A 17,783-nucleotide genomic window follows, 5' to 3' on the forward strand; every position below is an offset into this window, starting at 1 on the left:
CACATCTGTTGAATTTCATGGCGGCGGCAGCAGGGGGGGGGGTTGGCAGAGGGAGTGGCATTTTGAAGGAATACACAGGCATTCAGGGAGTTAGTTCCAGGCATACGGGGTAGGAAGGTTGAAACAGTGGTGCCTTTTGAGGAAATGGGAAAGTTTGGGATGGTGGATCCTGCTGGAACCAGGAAAGCAAAGCTTGCAGGCATGGATGTGTCATGATAAAACAAGGCTGTGTGTGTGTGTGTGTGTGTGTGTGTGTTAGATTTGAAGGGCAGGGCAATGAGGCTGTGCTGACTGGCAAGCTGGTTCGGGGTTTAAGGAGGGCACCATGAAACCAGCTCAAAATCCTGGGCTAAAGGAACCCAATACAGTGGTACCTCGGGTTAAGTACTTAATTCATTCCGGAGGTCCATTCTTAACCTGAAACTGTTCTTAACCTGAAGCACCACTTTAGCTAATGGGGCCTCCTGCTGCTGCCGCGCCGCTAGAGCATGATTTCTGTTCTCATCCTGAAGCAAAGTTCTTAACCCGAGGTACTATTTCTGGGTTAGCAGAGTCTGTAACCTGAAGCGTCTGTAACCAGAGGTACCACTGTACTGTATCAAGAGAAGCTGAATTCTGCAGCTCTGTGAATTATGAAAACAACACAGAATCCTTGTCCTGGTTTCAATAAATCCTTCGTAGCCTTCCCACATGCAGGCCGACTTCTGAGAGTTTATCAAGCTGCTAGGGAAACATTAGCACCAGAAACTTGATTTTCTGAGTGGGGTAGGGGGAGCAGAGATACTTACGCAGCTGAGCTCTTTGATAGCTTTTTGGAGTTGGCACATGGGACGTTACGGCTTCTGTCTCGCGCCTGATGTGCTCGCTGCTGGTGTGTGCCTCTCCCCTTCTTCCTCCCCCTGTTAGATCTCTTCAGCGTGCCCAGCCCTTGCATGGGGAAGGTTAGCGCTTCGCTTTTTTGAAGCTGGCTGCCTCTTGGCTCCGCTCTCTCTGGTATGGATCCTTTGGAGCAGATGAGAGCTTTGTAGCTCTCGTTCTGGAAGTTCCTGCCTCGCGGAGTCTCGGTCAAAGCTGATGCAAAGATTTAATCTTCCTAAAGCAATGATGCTCACAGATTCACAGAAGGGCTGGAAGCTGACGTGATGGCAGGCAGGCAGGCAGCCCAGTTTTGCTACCAAAAATCTGTACCGAGTCTGAGGTTCAGTTCTTGGCATTTCCAGGTAGGGCTAGGAAAGACCCCAATTTGAAACCCAGCAGCAGAGCCGCCTCTGGTCAGTGCAGACAAAGCTGAGCTAGATGGACCAGTGGCCTGACTCAGTACAAGGCAACTTCCTATGCTCCTGTTTCAGTCAGCTGAATAACAAAACCATGAGGACTAGAATCTTAGCTGAGTGGTAGAGCGTCTGCTTTACAAGCAAAACATCCCAAATTCAATCCCCAGAATCTCCAAATAAGACTGGGAATATCGCTTGTCTGAATGTATGAGAGTTACCACTGCCAGTGGCGTTTTTGCCTGACCCGTTTCCTGTAATTGTGTGCTAATCTTATAGCAAGAACAGCTGATATCCCTTTTTAATGCCTATTGTTCCAAGCTTTTAATCTTGCTTCACGGTCGATTTTATTGCCTAGTAAACTCTGTAAATGCTGGAGGGAAGCTGGGAACATACATAATGTTTCTTTGATGATAAATGACCGGATTTGCAATGTTTAGAAAATGCATAATGCAGGCAGGGGCAGCCAAAATGGGGAAACCTTGTCTTCCATGAGATGTGGGACTCAATCCCTCAGGAGGCAGTGATGGGTCCCAACCTAGAGGGTTTTAAAAGAGGATTGGGCCTTGCAGGGGGCTGGGCTCCATAACCCTTGGGGTCCCTTCCAACTCTGTGATTCTATGATTTCTATCTTTCTATGTTCCCTTTGCGGATATGCGCACCCTTTAACATCGGCCTTTGTTCTCTTGAGACTTTGACATGGCTTTGAATTAACTTCTAAGGCTGGCCTATCCCAGGAGGGAGACTTTGATGTCTGTAGTCTCTGCTCTCGCCTAGCAGGGATGGATTGTCTGCAAAGAGTTTGCTGTGTCAGCTTCTGCATTTGATGGCAAAGTGTTGCAAGGAGCATGGTGAATGAGATGCTTGAGTGTGCAAGAATTGGGGAGGTGGGCAGGTGGGGGCGGGGCTCTGGTGGGTCCCAGCTGGGTTTAAAGTTCAGCATCTGCCAACAATGTTTGCTGGTGCCCAATACTTAAGGACTGGATTAATACAAGGCACCATTTGTGGGGCTTGCCTTGCACTTGATCCAGAAACTATAGTTGGTGCAGAGAGATCTTTGCTCAGAGATCTGCATTGACAACCAATTTGCTATTGGGCCAAGTTCAAGGGTGTTACTATTAGTATGTAAAACCCTTAACAACTTGAGACCAGTTTACTTGTGAGATCGCCTTACCCCATAAATGCCCACTTGACTCCTTTGAACTGTAGAACTGGCATTGCTACAGGTGCTGCTTAACGCCCATTCTGGATTTGTAAGAAATAGTTATTTTAGTGTGGCAGCACCTGCACTTTGGAACTCCCTGCCTATTGATAACAGGCAGGTGTCTTCACTGCACTCTTTTCAGCACCTGCTAAACTATTATTGTTTAGGCAAGCATACCTAGATGTTTAATGGGACGTGGTGGCGCTCTGGGTTAAACCACAAAGCCTAGGACTTGCCGATCAGAAGGTCGGCGGTTCGAATCCCCGTGACGGGGTGGTGAGCTCCCATTGCTCGGTCCCTGCTCCTGCCAACACAGCAGTTCAAAAGCACATCAAAGTGCAAGTAGATAAACAGTTACCGCTCCGGCGGCAAGGTAAACGACGTTTCCATGCGCTGCTCTGGTTCACCAGAAGTGGCTTAGTCATGCTGGCCACCTGACCTCCGGAAGCTGTACGCTGGCTCCCTCGGCCAATAAAGCGAGATGAGCGCCACAACCCCAGAGTCAGTCACGACTGGACCTAATGGTCAGGTGTCCCTTTACCTAGATGTTTAGAAAGTTAATGTGAGTTTTAATCTCTTCTTTTTTTCTTTTTTAGCTTTGAGGGCTTTTTAAAAAACAGCAGTGTATAAATTGTATGAGATTTGAAAATAAATAAATTGAGACCAGCAGCAGGCAGGGAGCCCAACAGAAAGTGGTACCAGGGCCAATGATGATCAGAATCAGAGCTCATTAATTTTTGTCTCCCTCCACCTTCCTTTTGAGTTCTACAAGGGCAACACTGAGATGGAGGAAGAGGAGGAAGGTGGCAAGCCGCCCCCACCCCTAGGCAAGGAAGGCAAGCAGGTGTGGGTTGGCTGTAGAAAGAATGAAATTGGTGGGACAGTGCTCTGTTCACCCTAGGTGACTAGCCTCTGCTGGGCATCAGAAGTATTTGTAATCCAGCTTCGTAGGTTATTTGGCTGTCCCAAACCTGATTTCGATGGTGGCTCACGTCACACATGGATTAATTCACCTCTTTCCCCTCCTCTCTTCCAGAATAAAGTCTTGAATGTGGATGGCGTAAAAGTGAAGTTGCAGGTAAGGCAAACTGTGTCCGTTCTGAGCTCAGGGTGCTTCTGATAGGGTGTGTGTGCCAGGATAACTCTTTCCATGAGCAAAGCCCTTGTCATGTGTTGGGCTCCCAGCACCCTGCTAAACAACTGTTAAATAGTGGAATTTAATGGAATAATGCTCTAGCAGCTGCGTGTGAAGAGAGGTGTCATATTTAAAGAGAAGCCCTACCCAGGCACATTTTTCACCTACAGGGTCATTCCAGTCTCACGCCTTGCATGGTTTTCACATCCTGCTTGCAGCATTTCCAGAAGAGGCATCTGGGTGGCCATTGCTGGGCAAGATGGGTCATTGGCCTGATCCAGCTTCCAGGCTCTTCTGAAGAACATAAGGAACTCCCTGCCTGTTGATATCAAGCAGGTGCCTTCACTGTATTCTTTTTGGCACCTGCTAGAACATTCTTGTTTAGACAAGCCTGCCCAGATGGTTAGAAAGTTGTTGTGAATTTTAACCTGATTTAGTATTTTAACTTTGTGTACATTTTAAAGTATTGTAGTGATTTTTTAAAATCGTTTTATCTTTTCGTAAACTGCTTTGAGGGTCCCGTCCCACCCCAGTAAAGCAGTGTATAAATTTTATGAAATACAAAATAAAAAGAACAGCCTTCTGGCTCAGACCAGCAGCCCATCTAGTCCATCCTCCTGTTCTCAAAGCAGCCACCCAGATGCCCCAATGGGAAACGCACAAACAGGACCACCCCCAGCAGAAGAGCGCTTTCCCTTCCTGCTGTTTCCAGCAACTGGTTTTTTAGAAATAGCAGACTGTGAATGTAAAACATAGCTATCATTGCTAGTAGAAATGGTCCTCAGCTGTTACATGCTCTTTATTATGACTGGCTGCAAACAAACAAATGTATTTCCATTATTTGCTGACACTCATGTTACAATGCAGCCCCCTGAGGCATCAGGGTGCTGTGCTGTTAGAAGTCTTCCGCTACCTCCTTTCTCCTTCTGCTCACACTTACTTGGGTCCCTTCTAGAGACGTTGAAAACCCACCAAGTCCTGCCACATAGTCATGATCAGTTGGGGGTATACCGTAATACAGCACCAACAGTTCCACAGGTAGCAATTTGTTGCTGCCTGTCTACGTCTTCAGAAGGGGTTTAGGGAATGTGCAAAATGGTGGGATTTTTTTAGTACCGATGGGACTGGTGGCATTGGCAATCCTCTCCCCACACAACAGAGGAAGATGGTTCACCCTGTGAAAATGCCTTTAGTCCATTAAAGGCAGATAAATCTAATTATGAGGGTGCCCTTCTGGCTGGTTGTCGGATGGATTTTCTCATTTAAGGATGCACCGTAAGCTGTTCGTCAAGTAAATGGGAACGGCTTCAGAATGCTGCCAGGCTGAGGAATGGCACGGCCCGTTTTGAAGAGGCATTACTCATGTCACCTTTTGCCTATAATTATCTTTATCAACATCTCTCTGCGGGCTGAGAAAATTAATCATGTTTCAGATTGATGGGGCCCCTTCAGTTCCTTGTTAGGAAGGACACCTTCCACCAAGGGCGGGGGTGGGGGAGCTGCCTTGGTGATTGTGGAGAGAGGAGCTCGACTTCCTGCTTCTTTTCAGAAAGGACAACTTTAGATTTCTGCTCAACAATTTCCAAAACAGTGTGTCAAGGGCAGTCTGTAATTTGAAGCCTGGGGAGACATCCTGGGGAGACAGAGGCTCTGTGGGCAGGTGGTTCCTGTAAAGATCCATTATAGGCAAGTCCTTTAAAGGTCTGGACTCAACCCTCAGAATTTTGGAAACCCCAATAAACAAGCTGAAAAAGGGAAATGTCACTTCCTACCAACCAGGTGTTTTCAGCAAGAAAAGAATGAATCTACCCTCTCTCCCCGCCTCCCTGACTGACTTGGGGCATTGACTTATGGAATGGAAGGAAGGAGATGATGTGTGTTACGAGTTGGCCTCTTGTGACTTCATTGCTTGTTGATGTTTTCAGATCTGGGACACGGCCGGCCAGGAGAGGTTCCGCAGTGTCACACATGCCTATTACCGAGATGCCCATGGTAGGAACCTCTAAGCATTTCTTGCTTTCTGATTGAAACTCATTTTGAGTGGGACAAGTTAGAAGAGAGAAACTGTTGTCAGCCTGGGGCTCCATCCATTGGTCTTCCACTTTGATTTTCAGGTTGGAAGCAGGGCAGAAAGGTGGTACAGAAAGTTTGCCAAAATGCTTCTCCATCCTGGAAGAGCAAGTGGAAAGCAAGGGAAAAGTTGCTGTTGTTCTTATTATTGTAATCATTATTAGTTGCATTTGTATCCCACCTTTTTTCTCCAAGGAGCTCAAGGTGACGAACATGGTTTCCCCTCTCCTCATTTAATTCCCAAAACAACCCTGCAAGGTAGCTTACGCTGAGAGGCAAGGACCAAGGTCAACCAATGAGCTTCATTCATGGTTGAGTGGGGTTTGAACCCTGGTCTCCCAAGTCCAAGTCCAACACTAACCACTACACCACACTGTCCCTTACCTGGAGTTTGGTCACAGTCTTCAGAAGGGATGGGATTTGCCACATTGGTTCAGAATTTCCAACATCAAAGGGCCATTACCTCTCCTCCCCAGCCTCACTTGTGACTTTGCAGAGAGTGGCATTTTGAAAAAGGCAAGAGAAAAAGGAATGCCACTCGCTTCTTGCAGAGGAAGATCAAGGAGCTAAATGGTGGGATATTTGGGGGGGCATGGGGTGGAATAGGATTGATCCGACCCAATTTTTTGAGCTAGGCTTTTCCTTTCCTTGCATGCTTTGAACTTGCACAGAATTCCAAACAGGGAAAGCAACAGCATGAAAAGCCCCCTTTGCCTTGTCAAGGGCTGCCAGCAGATGCTGGCAAGCGCTGCTTCCTCTTCAGATTGCTGCTCTCCCAGCCCTCTAAAGTCAGGCAGGCAGCCCCATGAAGTGCCTTGAAGTCTCTGCCTAGCTCATTAGCAAGGAGGGAACTTTCACACTGGAAGCCTTCAAAGGAAGCCTTCAAAGGTCTGCAGGAAACACAGGTTTTTTAAAATGGGGGTGGGTGGGGGAAGATGCACAGAATAAGGAAGGTGGGGCAAATTAGTGTCCTACTCCAGATTAAGTGGGTTGCCTCCCACTTCCCTCTGCTGAACAGGCAATGTCACGACTCCAGCAGCAACCAGGATACTGAGTTGGAGGCAACAGTGTCCTCGGCTAAGGAAGTGACCAGCTTCCTGGGTCTGAGCCTGATGTGGCATGGTTTTTAGAGTGTTGGATTAGGACCTAGAAGGCCAGGGTTCAAATCCCAGCTCAGCCATGAAACCCATTGGGTGACCTTGGGCTAGTCACAGTCTCGCAGCCTATGCTACCTCACAGGGTTGTTGTGAGGAAGAGAACCATGTGTGCCACCTTGAGCTCCTTGGAGGAATGTGATGACCACTGAACTTGAGGCTGGCAGCAGGAGGCCACTGAACCAGCTGCCATGGCAACCAGGCCCATAGAACTTTGGCCAAGATCCTTTCGCTTGGCACAGTGTGCCTCTGGCAAGACCTCACCAGTCCAAGCAGCGCAGGCTTGTGCACCACCAGTAGGGAGGCCAGGAGGAGGTCCTACCTTCAGGCCAGAGAGTTGACCCTTTAAGAGACTCCAGAAGGGGTGGGATAGAGGCAGAGGCTCAAAAGTGTTCCATTCACCTAGTCAGAGCAACCTGCTCTCAAGGATATCTCCCCAGGCCTACAACAAACAACATTCTGCCTGCTTTCTGAGCTCCTCTGTGGAACCAGGGTGGGGCAGGTGAGGGTCCCATTGCAACTGTTCCTCCTTCCTGCTGCCCACACACTCTCCATCCAGTAGAAAGAGCACCATGAGAGGAAAGCTGACCTGGAGGTTGTTTTGCAATCCCAAACAGCTGGAGTCAGGCGTAGGTCAGCAATAAAACCATAAAGCACCTGATGTCAGTGAACTCGTTATTCAAAAAAGCAAAACAGCTCATGCCTAGTGGTCACAGCAACCCTCCCCAGCCTTGATCAAAAGAGGCAGTTGCGAGGACTGCAGGTCCCTGCCTTCCCACCGCTCTCTAGGAATCTTCCTCAGCAGCCTAAGGCTCCATCATCTTGTCTCTCTTTGCTCTTCCCTCTTCATTCCTCTGCAGGTTCTAGGAGACCAGGGGGGGAGCTGGTCGCAGCAGGAGGGGGAGACTCCCTGGCTTCTTCAGCAGCCTGCCTCATGGCCCATAGCATCCTCTTCTTCTCTCCATAGCCTTCCTCTCCTGCCATAGCATCTCCCTGCTCACTAAACCCTGTTGCCTCTTCTCCTTCCGACACCTCCTCCTCCACCCAGTCTGCCTTCTCTTCTCCCTTTGACCACTTGTCATTGTCCCACCGCTAATCCTCTGGCTCTGAGCCTTCTTCCCCTGGGGGTTCCCCTGCTGGTGCCTCCCACCACTCCTCTGCAATTCAGCCAGTCCATGACACCAGCTCTGCCAAAATGGGACACCCAAGAAGGCACTGGGACAACTCCAGAAATCCTTGCAGCAGTCCCACCTGTGTGTGTCCAGGGCCCCTTCTGATTGCAGCTGCTTTGTTGATACTGCTAGACATGGGAGCCCCCCCCCCCCGACACCCCATCTACCAGTCTTGCAAAGCTGAGGGGTCAGAGGGCAAGGGGTGTGTATGTGTGGAAGCTTCTTCCAGGCCAGTTTCCACTCGCCAACTAAAGCATTGCCCGTGAATTAAAGACCACAGGAAGCAGGCCTGCCGGGACTCAGCTGTTTCCCAAACGCTTGTTGTTAAAACTTCAGTAGTAAAAAATTTAGAGCTCTCTCAGAGAATCAGTTAGTGGTTTCTCAAGTGGAAAGGGAGCTCGTTAAGTGAAAGTGATTAAAATGCTGATGAGAAGGAAAAATGCAGAAGCAGGAAGAGAGAATTTCTCATCACGGGAACCCTGGAGGTATGAGGAGCTGGGGTGGCTCTGGGTTGCACTCGCTCAGACCATACAATTATAGAATTGGAAGGGACTCCCAAAGGTCAATTAGTCCAACCCCCTGCAATCACAGCTCAAAAAGCCCTGATGGATGGCCAACCAACCTCTGTTTAAATATCTCCAGTGAAGCTGAGACTACAAAATCCACAGGCTAGATTTTGCATTTGTTGTGTGGCAGAGAAGTGTGTGTCTGTCTGCTTTGTACCTGCACCACAGGGGTCCATAAACCACCATTATTTGAACAGAATCAAATTTTCCCACTCCTTAAAAGCACCTTCCTTTTCAGTGGCATCCTATATTCTTCATGACATTTCTTACACTGTAAGGACACGTTCCAGTTAGACTAGGAGGCAGGTTCGGAGTGTGACTGGTTAGAGGGATGGACTGGAGAGCAGGCGGGGGTCTGGGCTTAAAAGTCCTGAGGGGCTTCAAAAGAGGCCTAATTCATCCCTGGCCAAAAGGTCCCCCACCCCAAAGGTACTGTCCTATGTAAAATACAAGGCATGCATTGCCGGGACATGGATGTCACTAGACGGCCCTTTGCTCCCCTTCCAGCTCTACAGTTTTGTGGTTCTAATCTGTGGTGTTTGACTAGCGGGCTGACCTGTGCCTTGCCTTCTCTCCCTGTCCCTTGGTCTTCCTCTTCAGCTTTGCTGCTGCTCTATGACATCACTAACAGAGCCTCCTTCGACAACATCCAGGTAAGTCTTGACAACGGTTGCTGATGTCCAGGGGTGCAAGAATTCTGGTGCCTTTTCCGGTTGTTCCATGATGCCGAAAGGTTTGGTCCTGGCAAAGTGGGCTGCTGAACAGGGAAGGGAGCAGCTTGTTAATCCTCCCAGCCACCATGACACTGAACCCCCCCCCCAACTCCCTTCTTCCTACCCTAAAGACCCAAACTGCAGCTTCTCACTGAAGGAAGACTTCTCCAGAAGACATCACAACTCCTGCACCTCTCCGTTAAACACTGCCTGGAGCAGCAATTCCCAAACTTATTAGGTCACCATCCCCTTCTTCCCATAAACTCACCCCCTGTGCCCCCTACCCTATAAAAAGCATTATTCCGAACAGACCCACTAAGGAAGATAGTAACACGATAAAATTCAGAGCTGTAACAATTAATTACTCATTGATTCCAAATCCAATTAAAACTAATCAGTACAACAAAACTGAGGAACTTGATCTCCCGTGATGCATTGCAGGGATTTGGGTAAGATGATCCTTGAGGTTCCTTCCAGCTCTACAGTTCTATAGTTCTATGCCAGTTTTTCAAAGTCCAGTAATTATTTACACCTCCAGCACCAGGTTGGATAAAGGCTGCTGCAGTTTAAATTGGTCTCTGGTAGGCCTCGCTTTGTCTGAGCGCTTGGAGGGCTACAAAGGAGATGGCCCTGATCTTCCAATGGTTCAAACCAATCGTCTCAGGCAACTTCTGATATTTTCACTATTAGGAGAAAAATGGCCATGTGCAGAATTAGTTAGCTCGCAGGACTAAGGAGCTTGGGAGAATACCAATTATAATAGCAGTAGTAAGTTTAAAAGGCCACAGTATTGAATTTGGATGAGGAAATTACATCTCTGGGAGGTTGGCTTTCCCCTCTGGGGCCTTTTCCCTCAGATACAGCAGGTTTAAATTGAAACGGTGTCCTTTGTCTTTTGTGTGTGACTGCGGGGGGCGGGGGCAAGCTCTGGTGTGGTCAGGATCTCATCATTTAGTTGGTGGCAAAATATTTTGCTCCTGAGGTTTTATTCCGTCTCATCTTCTCCTGCCCTCTTTTTTGGGGGGGTCCTCCTATTTAATTGAGAGGAAGGGATGCGGGTGGCGCTGTGGGTTAAACCACAGAGCCTAGGACTTGCCAATCAGAAGGTTGGTGGTTCGAATCCCCGCAACGGGGTGAGCTTCTGTTACTCGGTCCCTGCTCCTGCCAACCTAGCAGTTCAAAAGCATATCAAAGTGCAAATAGATAAATAGGTACCACTCCAGCAGGAAGGTAAACGGCGTTTCCGTGCACTGCTCTGGTTCGCCAGAGTCGTGCTGGCCACATGACCCACATGTTGAAAAAAAGCACTGCTGGTGGCAATCGCTGCCTCCTATGGGAGCAAGATCCATAGTTTAACTATGAACAAATGCAACACTAAATGAGAAAAGAGGAGCACCTGCCTCTGCACAGATGCAACGCTGATAACTGAACCAGCAAATGTTGGATGGTATGTTTTGCTGCTTGTCCAAGCTGGGCTCAGCCTATTGGCAAAGGACTCTGCCGTGATTTCTTTTTATGTGCTCCATCTGTCTTTGCCCTCAGATAAACATCGTTCCACTGACTAAACACACCAGAGATACGTTATTGATTGATTTGTTTTTAATGCATAAACTTGTCCCTGGACCACATTGGTGGAGTTTTTGTGTCACAAAAGTTATACCTATAATATGCAAGTAGTCATTTGTTCTGAGATGGAGGCCCCCCCCCCAATAAAGCTTAGAAGAAGAGGGGCTTCCCCTCCCCGCTTTTAAATCAAGGAATCCTTTCTAAAAGTCATCCCAGAGCGCTGCCATATTTGGACTTGGAGTCCAGCTGAACAAGCAATTCCAGTTGTTGTGATTGGCAACTGTCTGTCTCAAGAGACCATTGAGTGTGCTTCCGGGGATGCAGTGATACTGGTCTGAAGTGGCCTCCCCTGGGGCACAAGCCCAGGTAGTGTGTTTGGAGGTCCTGGGCTGCCCAGATGACAAGACCCCCCTTTTGGGCTTGCTGATGTGGTCCAAAGAAAGCAGAGCAATACGTTTGGCACCAGCTTTGGTGCAGGAGTTGCCAGAAGCAGGCGTACAAAGCTTCATCCCAACTGGCTTAGGGACTCCACTCCAGATTTGTGTAGGGCTTACTCCTTAAGCCTTTTCTTCTCCCAAATCTCTCTGAATGCCAGCCGGTGAGAATCCCAAGTAGGGAGAGCGCTGTGGTACTCAAGTCCTCCTTGTGGGCTTCCCAGCGGTGTCCAACTGGGCAGTGGGGTGCCAGACTAGATGGGCCATTGGCCTGATCCAGAAGGCTCTTCTTAAAATCGGTTCTCAACCTGTGGGTCCCCACATGTTGTTGGACTACACCTCCCATCATCCCTGAGCTTTGGCCTTGCTAGCTAGGGGTGATGGGAGTTGTAGTTCAACAACATCTGGGGACCCACAGGTTGAGAAAGGCTGCTTTACCAGGATTCTGGCAACGGATTGTGGTTAAGTGTCACATCTCCACTGGAATTATATCTGTACTGCTATCAGTATCTGTAAATACTGATAGCAGTATTTTTTTTTTAATGCCTTCATGTTATTCCGATAAACCTGGAAAGCTAACAGAGGAGGTTTTGAGACTACTGCTTTCTGGAGAAGGAAGGTGAGCTGCCTTTTATTAATCTGCTACAAGGATATCTCTGACAGTACCGATATCATGAAGATTAAGTGCCTGGATATACAGCTTCGAAAGAGTTTCCGGGATAAATTGGCTGAAACGTGGACCCCCCCCCCTTTTATCTAGCAACCTCAGAGCTGTTCTGACACTTCAGGCAGTCGGTGTTGAGAGTCAGGATGCTACTAAGTTTGCCTTTTAGCCTACATTGTGCTGCTTCTACATGCCGGTAACGTGATGGAGAAAACAAAAAAGGAGAGCCCAGTTTCCACCAAATGTACATTGCACAGTCTAGGGCATGGGTAGGCAAACTAAGGCCCGGGGGCCAGATCCAGCCCAATCGCCTTCTAAATCCAACTCACGCATGGTCTGGGAATCAGCATGTTTTTACATGAGTAGAATGTGTCCTTTTATTTAAAATGCATCCCTGGGTTATTTGTGGGGCATAGGAATTCGTTCATTCCCCCCCCCCCAAAAAAAATATAGTCCGGCCCCCCACAAGGTCTGAGGGACAGTGGACCAGCCCCCTGCTGAAAATGTTTGCTGGTCCCTGGTCTAGGGGCACTTCTGGGCTCAACTCTGCTTCTTGGAGGCCCAGGTAGCCTCAGGGGCTAAAAGTACCTTTTGCCCACTGTGCCTGATATGACAGTCTCAGCTATTCCTGGATAAGGGGAGCTTGAGCACTGTAATCCAGGTGCCGGTTACTTCAGGGCTGGATTACTGCAGTGTGGGGCTTCCCTTGTGCTTGATCCAGAAATTGCAGTTAGTGCAGAATGCTGCAGTACAACTGCTGACAGGAGTGAGACCCTACCCTGCCAGCATGAGACCACTGCTCAGAGATCTGCACTGGTTGCACATATATTACGCAGCCAAATTCAAGGTCTAACCATGGGTATATAAAGCCCACAATAGCTTGGGACCAGTTTACTTGCAGGATCACCTTACCCCATATGTGCCCGCTCGGCCGCTTTCATCTGTGGAATGGCATTGTGATAGGTGCCAGTTAATATACTAAAAAAAATAAGTATTTTTGTTTGGCAGCAAACACCCTTTGGAACTCTCTGCCTGTTGATACCAGGAATGTATATTTATTCTTTAAAGCACCTCCTAAAAGCATTTTTGTTCAATCAAGCTAATGCAGACGTGTAGAAATTAATCTGTTTTTAGCTTAAATGTTTATTTTAATTATATTTTGATTATAAAACCACCTGATCGTAACTTTGCATTTTATTAAAAATTTCAATGTTTTTAACTTTTTTTGGTAAACTGCTTAGAGGTTCTGTTAACAATCAAGCAGTGTATACATTTTATATTAAGTTAGATGTTGCTTTTTTAAAAGAATCCATATTTTTTTACCCAAGATGGGAATGTAAATAAAGCAGTTACCAGTGTTCTGTTTAACTCAGTCCTTAATTGAGAACCACAGGGACTGGAATCTTGCTTTATTTTTATGGGCAGAAACCATAGGTGATTAGTAGAGCCATTGTTTTGCATGTAGATGGTGCCAGGTTCAGTCCCCAGTGGCATCTCCAGGTAGGAGTGGGAATGATCCTTGCCTGCAACCTTAGAGTGCTGCTGCCAGTCAGTGCAGGTAATACTAAGCTAGATGGACTCATGGTCTCCCTCAGTATAAGGCAGCTTCCAGTATTCTAACTCACATCAACAGGCACTGATCAGACCCAGACCACCTTCAGCAAGGTGGTAGCTTCATGGGTCTTCAGACCATCTCCTGGAACCACTTTTGCTGTGTTGAAAAGTTCATTTGCCCCTTCTTGCCCCGCATCTTTTCAGGGGGTTGGACTAGATGACCCTCGGGACCCCTTCCAACTCGACAGTTCCGTGATTCTATGATATTGCCCCATCCACAGGAAAAGCTCTGCTGGAAGTATCATAATACTTGGCTCCTCCATCTCCCACCTCCCCACCCCAAATACATCCAATTAACAAGAGCGCTTTGCCAGGCTGAGTAATAAATTTGGGATGACTGATACTGGAGGCAAGCTTCATGGACATCCCTTGATCTCTGAGCCCAGGCACCACTCCTCTGCTGTCAACCCCGCCTTGAAGCCATTTAAATTGAGCGACATGGGTTCTTCTGCCCAAGGCAAATTCCATATTGGGGATCATTAGGAAAGGGATCGAAAACAAAAGTGCTGATATCGTAGTGCTGTCTTACCAAACGATGGTGATGCCACATTTGGAATTCTGTGTTCAGTTCTAGTTGCTTCATCTCAAAAAATAAAATAAAATGGGGGGGGGGAGAGATATTGTAGAGCTCGAAAGAGGGCAGTAAAGGGCACGCCAAATGATCAAGAGGCAAGCGTGACTCCCCTGTGATGACAGGCTGCAACCTTGGGGGGGGGGCTTAGAAGAAAATTGAGTAAGGGCGAGACATGATAAAGACATCCAAGATGATGCTTGGGGTGTGGAGGAAGTGGATGGAGAAGTTTTACTTCTCTCATAATTCTTGATCAAAGAGGATAGGAGATTTAGGACAGACAAAAGGAAATACGTCTTCACACAAATGCATAGTTGAACTATGGAACTCGCTCCCCAAAGAGTTGGGGATGGCCACCAACTTGGATGGCTATAAAAGAGGATGGGGCAAATCCAGGGAGGAAGAGGTCCCCCCCCCTTTTCTTTCACACAGCTGGTGCGATGGGCATAAGAACATAAGAACATTGCTGCCTCTGACCATGAAGGCAGAGCATAGCCATGGGCATAGCCTTCCCCTCCTCCATGAATTTGTCCAGTTCTCTTTTAAAGCCATCTAGCTTGGTGGTCATCACTTCCTCCTGCAGGAGAGAGTTCCATGGTTTAACTATGCACTGCATGAAGAAATCTCTTCTTCTGTCTGCCCTGAATCTTCATTCTGCTTCGTTGGACGTCCTTGAGTTCTGCCTTTGATCTATTCCACTGTCCCGCCCTGGCCTTATGCAGGCCTCCTTACTTTCCTTCCTGATCTTCTGTTGCAGCGCATCTTGTGTCCCGCCAACATCGGAGATGTGTGTGTGTTGCATTAGAGCCGTTTTCCATGGCTGCCCCCAGGCTTTGCAATACCCTTTTTGGGGGGAGGGCCCATCTATTGACTCAATGACCTTGCACCGCTAAGCAAAGACTATTTATGATGATTATTTAGACAGGCTTTCAGGCTGTTGCATTGATTGTGTCTTTCGGCTTTGCTTGATGGCACTGTTTTGAGTCCAGACGCTCCTGCTTTCTTCTTTCCGTGCTCATGTTACACTTCTTGGTGCCGTTTTTAAGATGCTGCTTTCGCTGTGTTAGGGTTGTATATTTTGAAGCTTTCACTGAGCTTCAGGGGCATGGTGCAGAAGGCAAGGTATAAATCTGGATTAAATAAGTAAACAAAGAAGACCCGTTCCCTCTGGAAAGTGGAATCCGAGCATATTTTGGCACATGCCATGCAGCAGACGGGCAGCAGAAGGTTGCTTCTGATGTATCAACTGTGTACCTCAGGGCCAAGCAATTAGGAAACTTTATTAAACCCTTTTTTTTCTCCCACGCAAAAAACCAGCAGGCAAAGCATGATGACTTTACACAGCGAGGAGCAGAGGCTGCCAGGCTTTGCCTCCTCATTTCCTCTGTGTAATAATGACTTTAATTAGGGGCATTAGTAGCATTTGCAATTTAATTCCAATGGAAAATCCTACAAGATGGGGAGCAATTATTGGCTCAACTGTTGCTTGTTCTCACTGTATTTCCCTCCCCCTTTCCTCGAAGATGGAACATATTTTAAGAGGAGAAAGAGGAACGTGTGTTGTTGGAACATCTCCAGGGCACAGAAGACAAAAGCGTCATCCAGGCCAGCGAGAGTGGAGTCTGAAGAGCAAAACAACCTTGCCAGGCCATCCCACAGTCTGCCAAGTGACAGGGAGAAAACCCTGGAGCTACATGCACCCAAACATTCCCAGAGCTATGCTATGTTGACTACAGTCCTTTTGCAGAGCCAGTGTGTTGTAGTGGTTAGAGTGTTGGACTAGGATCTGGGAAAGTAAAGGTAAAGGGACCCCTGACCATTAGGTCCAGTCGTGACCGACTCTGGGGTTGCGGTGCTCATCTTGCCTTATTGGCCAAGGGAGCCAGCGTACAGCTTCCGGGTCATGTGGCCAGCATGACTAAGCTGCTTCTGGCGAACCAAAGCAGCGCACAGAAACACCGTTTACCTTCCCGCCGGAGCAGTACCTATTTATCTACTTGCACTTTGACTTGCTTTTGAACTGCTAAGTTGGCAGGAGCAGGGACCGAGCAACGGGAGCTCACCCCATCGCAGGGATTCGAACCGCCGACCTTCTGATCGGCAAGTCCTAGGCTCTGTAGTTTAACTCACAGTGCCACCCACGTCCCTAGGATCTGGGAAACCAGGGTTCAAATCACCACCTCTCAGCCTAACCTACCACCCAAGGTGGTTGTGGGGGTGAAATGAGGGAAGGAGGAAACGAAGCTCCTTGGAAAAAAGGGAGCGGGGTTATAAATGCAGTAAATAAATAGCTAGTAGGAACTCTGAGTCACGGGGCGCTATCAAGCTCTCCCTGCTTTTCAGGAAGCTTCTCTCCATAGTTTGCCTGCCAAGAAACACTGGTATTTTGTAGAGCTGAGATAGAGGCAGCCTTTCCAGCCCGAGGGCCACATCCCCTTCAGGGAAGGCTTCTGAGGCCCAAATGCCTGTGGTGGGCATGGTCAGAGGAAAAAGTTGTCAGAGCAACACATGTACATCTTACCTTTGCAGAGGAGACTAGTTTCTACACAGCCTCTCTCAAATACCTCTCTTTATGCAAGGAAACAAAACCTATTCCAGCCAGGCAAAAACACTTGGGTGTGGAGCCTGGGGAGAGATTTTAGAATAATAATAATGATGATGATGATGATGTTTGGCCCCGAGGTTCTCCACCCCTGTTGCAGCGACTTCTGGGGGCATATTGTAAGCCAAGATGGGCTGTCCCATGGCCCACGGGACACATCTCCACTACCCCAAAGAGCAGGATGTTTGTGGACAACCTCCAGTAAAATCTGTTATATTTAAATACTAATCCTGTTTTAGGATACACACTCAAGTTCTGATGGGGCAACAGGGCCTCACTGATGCACTAAATCAGAAGAAGGCCACCTGCAGCCCTCCAGGTGTTGCTGGAGGACACTTCCTATTGGTTCCTTGTCCTTTAAAGAGAATTAGACAAATTCGGGGGGGGGGGGGCAGGGAGCTATTAGTGGCTACTAATGATGATATTTGATCTCCCTCCCTGTTGGAGGAAGGATGTTTCTGAATGCCAGTTGCTGGACATTGCTGGAGCAGAGAGGGCTCTTGTCTCAGGTCCTGCACAGGGGCATCTGGTTGGCCATTGTGAGAACAGGATGTTGGACTAGAAGGGCCACTGGCTCATATTGGGTTTGCATGCTCATGTGCTCTGGTCCTGCTTGTGAACTTTTCAGAGGCATCTGGTTGGCTGCTCTGAAAGCAAAAAGTAGGACTCAGTGGGCTGCTGGCCTGATCCAGCAGGCTTTTCTTATCCTTGTTCTGGAGGAGCAGTTCATCTGGCTGTTTAATAAACAAAGCAGCAGGAGGGTCCATTGCAGCCTGATGAGAGCAGGAGAAGCACAAACCCTGCATGCAACTCTGCTAGGCCCTTTGCAGTTCCACTTGGAGCAGATGAGAAAATGTGAAATAGCCCCATCGGGAGCAACACAATGACACACTCCCAAGGAGAGCACATTAACTCGTTTTAAGAGCTCTGCCACCTGAAGTCTGTAGGCCTCTTCCATTTAAGCTAGGAGATTAATTAACAATGACTGGGCTGCAGGCAGGGAAACTTCCATCTTCAAGTAATTGCTGCACTGCAGGAATGGTGCGC

General features: G+C 48.1%; 1 protein-coding gene across 1 annotated transcript in view; it reads left to right on the forward strand.

Moving 5' to 3' along the window:
- The window catches only part of RAB26 (RAB26, member RAS oncogene family), a 117,499-nt gene that overhangs the window by 88,630 nt on the left and 11,086 nt on the right, over nucleotides 1-17,783 (forward strand). Inside the window, exons 3-5 of the mRNA XM_080981737.1 lie at nucleotides 3,512-3,553; nucleotides 5,536-5,602; nucleotides 9,173-9,225. Coding sequence (XP_080837863.1) covers nucleotides 3,512-3,553; nucleotides 5,536-5,602; nucleotides 9,173-9,225 — 162 coding nt within the window. The remainder of the gene's footprint in view (nucleotides 1-3,511; nucleotides 3,554-5,535; nucleotides 5,603-9,172; nucleotides 9,226-17,783) is intronic.

This window comes from Podarcis pityusensis (genome assembly GCF_964106645.2).
Source record: "Podarcis pityusensis genome assembly, chromosome: 14".
Lineage (NCBI taxonomy): Eukaryota > Metazoa > Chordata > Lepidosauria > Squamata > Lacertidae > Podarcis > Podarcis pityusensis.